Genomic DNA, 7,638 nt, shown 5'->3' with positions numbered 1-7,638 from the left:
GCGCCCCCCCCCCCCCCCCCCAGCCGCACTGTCTTCTGATGCCACAGTCTCACCAACGGGTACCACCTAGAAACAACAGAAGGGAGGGACCTTTCAGGATATGAGTTACAGATACTTGCTGGAGAGAACATGGACCAGCCTGTGTGGCTTCCCTGTGTGATGCTGACCTATGGTCTTGAGTTCACTGGTGTTCCTCCTGATTTATGGAGAAGAGCAGTGCTGGGGACAAGCTTGTTCAGAGAAGCTGATTAACAGGCAGGAGAGAGACATTTATGAAACCTCACCAGACAACATTTAGCAGAGTCCTCAGGTGTTATGAGTGGAGTAACTGTTTTCCTTCCCTTGTCTTCCAGCTCTGTTGTGGAAGAAATTTACCACTCATTTCTGCTGAGGAGGAGGAGCTTGCAAATTATGCAGGGGTCCACAGGACCCTGCTAATGGAATCTGTTCTTGGGAAGAGGCTTCAAGCTTTCTCTAGCTAGTCACCTACCTCTAGACCTTGCCTGGCTCCAAAAATCTTGTAATCTTAATTATACATTCCTTTCTAACAGAGAAACTTACACATCAGGCCATGTCACCAGAAGTAAATATATTCTACATCTGGATAAATATCAGAAAAAATATAACCACAAAGATCTATTGTTATGTCAGTATAAAAAGATACATAAAAACTAATTCAGTCTGGCTGTGACTGAATAATTTCTGATCAGTCTGTGATGAGAAGTTAATGCATGATTTATTCCAACTCTTGAAAGGTGGATAGAAAAGTACCTGCCTACTACTAGATCAATGTTTAATCCTTCATCCAGCTGAAACTGCTACTTCTTGTTGTGGGTAACTCAAAAGGTTATTGTATTCCCTATATATTGGTTCCCTAAATTGTTACTGTCTCTTTAAGACCCTGCAGCCAAGAAAAACTGGGGCGGGATGCTATCGTGGGCACTATTACAGTCTGCTCTAGCAGGCGGCTCACCCCTTTTTCCTGCTTGGTCTTTGCTTAAGCAGAGGCTTCTCCCTTTTTGGGTTCTCTTTCGTATTTTTGGGGTTTTTTTCTTCCTTGTCTTGGTGAGACTGCAGTTAGAGACTTTGAGCTGCCTTGGGACGAATTCTGCAGGTGCCTGTCCGCAGCCGAGGTACCGTGCCGACAGCAGCGGAGCAGCCGCGGCTCTGGCCCCGGTCGTTGTCAGCCATGAGTGGCCCCCGGCTGCTTTGCCTGGCCCTGCCTGCCCTGCTGTCTCCTGCTGTGAGGAGGGCACTGACTCCACATGGACCGTCGGGTCTTCGTCTGCCGCCGGAATTGCTCCATGAGCTCTTGCCTTCCCGGAAGGGATCTGGCACCATCTTGTCCCTTTGTCTTTCCCACGCAGTCGCCCCTGTTGGGCCCAACCTCGGGAAAGGGTGTTTGCCGGCATTTTGGGTCTCTTTTTGTTCTAATGAGTTCGTAAGATTTAGCCTTTTCTGTATCTAGCAGTTTATTTACTGTTAACTTTTGCTTGTTGCTGTTTCATTTGTTAGTAAACTGTTATTTTTTCACTTACATCTACTCGTATTCGTTCCTTAGTGGTGGAAAGGGATTGGTTGAACCTATAAAAAGGGAGGCAATTCATGCTAGAGTGTTCTCCTCTTAAACTGTCTTAAACCAAGACACTTGTGATTTATGCCTCACCCTAACATTTGTATTGCTATATAATGCTTACAGTAGGATATTGGGTATACACTTTAAGGTTTGTACTGTTGAAGGTAAATGACAAAACTCATTGTTTTAATCTAATTAACTTCAAGACAGCATTTTTACCTTACAGCAGATAGCTCCAGGATAAAGAAAAAACACTGAAGGAAAACTCTTTTCGAGGTACCAATGTCAAACCACAGTTAGCAGAGATCTCTCTAATGTCCAGTGAACAGTCTCATGCTCTGTTTCCTCAGCTTCATCTTTACCCCGTGGATGAGGCTCCACTACCTGAACTTAGCAACTGTTCAAAAGCACTCTTCAGGCATTGTTTTTTAGCAACATTAATATTCACCACTACTCCTATTTGCTGCTATTGATTGATGTGATAAAGAAGTCCTCCTGGAATCCTTAAAGTCAGAAAATATTATATGGATTTATAGAACTCACCAGGGAACTTTAATTTAAATTGAAACTGCTGCTGCTGAAGGATGCTCTTTTGTAAAAGGAAATAACATCAACAGATTAGGTCAGATGTTGACATTTTCTCCTATAAGGCGTGCAAGTCTGCCACTTATAGCATTACCAATTTCAGCAGTCTTGACCCAGGAAGATATACAAATAAATGATGAGTGTAAAAGTCCTGGAAGAGGCTAGTAGAAAAGAATGGAAATAGAGTACCCATCAGATTGATTTTACACCATGCATTTCTAAGAGCATGCTGCAGAAATTGATCTTGCTGTCTATTCTGATTAGGATCAACAACTTCTTTTCTATTTATTGGATTTGTATAGCCCATTTTATTTCACTAAGGAGGAGAATACTAATTTACATGAATCGGCTCACAAATGCCCCACAGTGAAAGTGTGACACTCTCACAGCCTGCAGTCATGAGTCACTAAATGTATACCACAGCTCACAATCACACAATCATTTGTTCTTGTGTCTTAGAGTACAAAGCCAATAAAAGCTAGAGAATTAAAAAAAGCTTTTATAAAAAGGCATGTGAGGTAGCACAGAAAAAACCTCACTATCAGCTTCAAATATTTGATAAGTACAGAAGAGAAAAAAAAAAGGCATCAGGTTGAATTCATACCCAGCTATGTTAAACCACATCCTTGCAGATACAGTTACTTTTATTACCTTACTTCATATTGAAAGCCAATCCTACAGATCTGTTTTATATAGGTAATTAATAACATCAGCCAGTCTAATAGTATTCCAAATTAGCTATTGTTGAAAATGGAAATGAAAAAAAGTCTGACAACTCCGGCGGGGGGAGAAACTGCAGTCCAAAACCAATGTGGTTGATAAAAGCAAGCTCCGTTTATTAGCAACCCAAAGGCACTTATATAGTATACCAGCTTGTTAACTCTTAAGTGGCTTAAAACTTATCAAAGTGAATTTCTGCTTCTACATAATTGGACTTACATTGGCAAGCTTCTACAGTTATGTTATGATTAAAAGACTTCAGAGTTCACCTCCCCTTCTCCGGGTCTTATCTACACAGCTGTAAATCTTCAAAACTCCCTTTTTGTTCCCAGCCCTGTTTTTTTCACACAGGGATTTTCTCATGGAGAGTTTTTCTCACACATAGGCCTTTTGCTTGCAGGCCTATTGCTTGTATAGTTCTTTTATTGATCCCATAATTCTATCAATGATCCATGTCCCTGATCCTCTAACCAAATCCCAACAAGCTATCTCTAGCAGTATTATTGAAATTTGGATAGCTGTTCCATTACACCAAGCACACAGGGGAGAAAGAAAGGATCATCCAGTATAATGAAGGGTGTGACAGAACCACCCAACTGTTTTAATTGCACAGATGTGAATTCTCCTTTAGCCAGGATGCAGCTGATCCACACAGTTACTCTCTCATTAACATTGCTGTCAGCTCAACACAATGCCACAATTCAGTCGAGAGCGATAAAGAGCTCAGGAAGAGGAGAAGAGGTACCAAGCCTGCTGCTGGAGTCTGCCAGAGGAGCTCCCTAAGCTACACTGGTCTTACAGGGCTGAAGTTCTTGCCCCATGGCTGGATTTAGAACAGGAATGGGTAATTTTTATGACAGCTGGTTATAATCACAGCTAAGCTAGCTAATGTCAAGAGAGACCAATCATCATGCTTTATGGAATGCATCAGTTGCAAAGTCTTGGAAGATTGTGAAGTACTACTGGAGAATTTGTTATGCAACTTACAGAGTATCAAAGGGACCATGTTCCATTACCAGTCAAATACTGGCTTAGCAAATAACTTGATCTCCTATGGCAGCTCTTCTGCATACAGTAATTTAAAAAGTTTTAAACAGAACACAGGCAAACTCACTCTCAGTTAAGAGAGTGAACAAGTAGTATTAGAATAAAGGGGGAAGATTTCAAAGACTTAAGTCTTGGTGCTAGCACAGTGAGGCATTTCTTGCATATTTCTTCTTGAACTAGACTTGTTGGGAGTGACAAAGCAGTGCTAGAGGAACAACACAACACTCTCTTGGACTGTGTCTATACCAAGCTGGGCTTGATCTACCACTCCCACTCTGCACTTTCTTCCTATGCAATGCCACTGGTTTCCATGTGGATGTGGCAGCGCTGGTGAGGAATACAGAACTAGTGAGTCCCAAATTCACTTCCAAGTGACACTGGTATGCCCTACAGCCACAGATATATCCTTGGTTCTAGCAGGCCTAATGCTGTTTTACAGCAGGATAATGAACCTAAGATTGGACAGCTGAACTTAGCATGTTCTGAAACCAGTTTATTACCTTTTTGTATATATTGTGGCACCAAAATGGTAACAACAAAAAAGCACAAAAAAACTCCAAAAAAGCCAGCACCTTGAGATACAAATCCTGAGTGATTAATAACTAGGTTTTATTTCCCACTTTCTACTTCTATCCCTGAGGTTGATATGCAGCCATTCCTCTTGTGCTGCCCTCTGTGCACATTTGAACACATTGTAGTTTCACTTTAGTATACAAGGACTCAGAATAAGTACTTTTATCACCCCTAAAGAAATATAGCAATATGCAATCATTCAAGTCCACATATGCATAGCCTAAAGTATGTCACAGAGCTTTTAATTTGCTTTGTAATTTGATTTTAACTGTATCTAACTTGATGCCAGATTGCACTTTAGCAAACCAACTCATAATGTGATTATTTTCAAGTATCTGGGCATAGCTCAGGGCATATTGTGCTAGGAAAAAGAAATGATTAATCATAGGGTTTTTTTATAAAGAAGTTTACAGAAAGGCTACGCAAACAAATATACAGAAATTGTAAAAGCTGCTGGGAATCTACGCAGTGTATTTCCAAATGTCAATAGAAACAGCATTATACCTCCTTTAGCCATGGAGCTGTTTTGTTTGCTGCCCTGAAATATTTATCACTCTATACTGCTGCAACAGGCAGTTTCTAAGATAAATCCTGCATTGAATGAGAGATGATCTGTTAGAATATATGCCATGGGTGCAGATATATCTGTGCAGTGTTAGACCTAGATACCACAGCTTGGTCACAGTTGCATTGTATTGGCCTGCCTGTTGATGACATGCAAATGACAAATTTTTTGCAATGGTTCTCTTGAAGATATTTAAGCACAACCATACTCAAGTCTATTCATATGTACCTCACTTTCCTCCTCAGCAACTCCAGTTGTCTCCTTATCCCCTGCCTCGACACTCTCCTGTATAAAAAGGAAATATGGTCATCACCTTACTCATGCTGAGGCAATGGCTGCAGTGAAATTTGTATTAATCAAGCTAATGGAAGCATGCTGTGTATGGGATGCAATGAAATGAATGGCTAAATGAGCAAGTAATATACTATTAAATATCAAATATATATCAAATATCAAAGATACTGCCACATATAATCTGAAATAGAAGTATTTATATGCTAAACAAAAAACCTTTACATATGTCATCATCATCACACTGGAAGTGTTAAGGACAATTTTACTTACTTTTATTACCAGTATTCTTGTAACAGCACCAGCTTTGAAGAATTGTTTAGTAAGCAACCTGGCAGTTTCCACCAAGCTCAAATTTCTCCACCTGTGACTCAAACTGTTTCCATTATCACCTGCTGCTGCTCCTGTAATTCACCAGGGCTTCAGTGTAAGCTTCAAAAAATACTTCTTCCACTCATGTTCAACTGCAGCTCATTTAAAGGGGCTGTTACAAAGATGTAGGTCACAAAGTTCTCTCTCTCTCTTTTTTTTTTTTTTTGTTTTCCAGAATTACCTTACTTTGGGTCCATATCCAGTGGTACATGTAGCAGGTGCCTGACATTACAAAAATTAGACATCAGTGGTTTTCCAAATCTGACACCCATTTAGGTGTTCAAAGGATGGAATGCACTGAATGGTAACAAGCTCCTCCCAAACAGTACTTGTTACTTGTTACCAGCACCAGGTCCTTTTCTACAAAAGGTCAACAGTCAAAATCACTAAAATTCAGGCTTGGTTTGGAACAGTTGGAAGTGCCTTTCTTAGCTGTTCAGGTTTGACTCTCTGCAGACATAGCTATTTCTAAAGACACTCTGCTAAGCAAAAACAAATCAAAGCCCCATTATGAAAATAAATTTTGCTAATAAATTTTGACACAGCTAGGTCAGATTTTGGTCAAATTTTTCTGAAGACCTGTAGGGGTGAAGAGAAGTTATGCAAACATACTTGGAGGCATGGTATATTGAAATGTCTGCTTTGGCAGTCAGAAGCCAGGAAACTTCACATACTCAGGATCCAGCTACCTGCCTTCACACACACAGCTATCACACCAAAATTCCTTAAAGTTTCAGCTGAAATGGTTGCATGTTTCTTTTTTAATAAAAGGATGTTGACTTACATGCAAACTTCATATCACTCACTTTTTTTCTACTCTAACCTAGTATTGCTTGCCGTCAGTCATAAGCCCCAAACATGCCCAGATGCCAGGACAAGGCAGATGCTGACAGTAGTGTTGCCATAGAAACCTCTTACAGCCGTATCCCTGTTAAAATTGCAGTGTTATATAACCATTTAAAAAATGATTAATTCCTTTTTTTTTTTTTAAGTTGCCAAGCCTCTGCTATGTGGTCTTCAATTTTATAGTAAGTTTGAGGAGACTGTAGAGGGTCTTAAATAGAAACAAATATCAACAGCAATTTGCAATATTTTTGCAATAGCAAAATATAAATATTTCACACTCTACTGATGCATGCATGCACAGAGCCACCCAGAGAAATCTTTTTTCTTTTTTGTAGAGCAGAGATATACTGTTGCCCATAAAAGCTTTATGTCCAACTGCAAGTCAGTACACAGATGACTTCCCTACTTGTACTAGCAAAAAGTGCTGAATTTCTGCCAGCAGGTGTCTTTACAATTTGCCTTGAGAAATTAGTATAATCTTGCACTTCAAAGTCAGGAATGTGTCAGCCTTTTCCATTTTCTTAGTAATTCCCTGGCAATATTCTCTGGTAAGAATCCCATCAGCCCAGGTTTGGGTATCTTTGCAGAAGGATCTAACATATGCATATTTTTAAATAAGAACTGTTTTCTAGGTTAACTGAAAGCACATTTTGGTTGGAAAGGTTAAAGTAAGGAGAGCTTCTCTTGCTCCCCAAAGCTTGGGCTTTCCTGAAGCTAATTTGACTATTGTGTACTAGTCAATTTAGTAGCATTTTGCTTTTCTGATTAGCTGGAAGTTGGGATTTTGTGGATAATGGAGTTTGAGAAGAGAGGCATGATAGCATAAACTGTATCATTTTTAGAGCATGCAACCCTAGTAAAAAGGACGACTGGAATAACATTAGTAAACTAACACCCTGGTTCCACAGAGGAAAATATGCTTCTGCGGACTTCAACAGAAGGATACTATTCTACATCAGTTCTCTCCTGTATATGAGAGCCATATATTTTTAATGGCCTTATGCTCCAATTTTGCACCCACACTCAGTTTCACACTCAGAATCTGGACACAGCTGACCGCTCT

General features: G+C 40.0%; 1 protein-coding gene across 8 annotated transcripts in view; it reads right to left on the bottom strand.

Moving 5' to 3' along the window:
• Positions 1–7,638, bottom strand: part of AMPH (amphiphysin) — a 135,053-nt gene that overhangs the window by 7,817 nt on the left and 119,598 nt on the right. For 7 of the 8 annotated variants that reach the window (XM_017727065.1, XM_017727063.1, XM_017727064.1 and 4 more), the window contains 2 exons: positions 5,295–5,351; positions 12–66 (listed from right to left, as the gene is read on the bottom strand). In XM_017727065.1, the coding sequence (XP_017582554.1) occupies positions 12–66; positions 5,295–5,351 (112 nt within the window). The remainder of the gene's footprint in view (positions 1–11; positions 67–5,294; positions 5,352–7,638) is intronic. The other variant, XM_017727062.1, reaches the window with a different exon arrangement.

This window comes from Corvus brachyrhynchos, unplaced genomic scaffold (genome assembly GCF_000691975.1).
Source record: "Corvus brachyrhynchos isolate BGI_N302 unplaced genomic scaffold, ASM69197v1 scaffold1002, whole genome shotgun sequence".
Classification (NCBI taxonomy): domain Eukaryota; kingdom Metazoa; phylum Chordata; class Aves; order Passeriformes; family Corvidae; genus Corvus; species Corvus brachyrhynchos.
The sequence above is the reverse complement of the archived record's forward strand: the minus strand, read 5'-3'. Positions and strand labels throughout refer to the sequence as shown.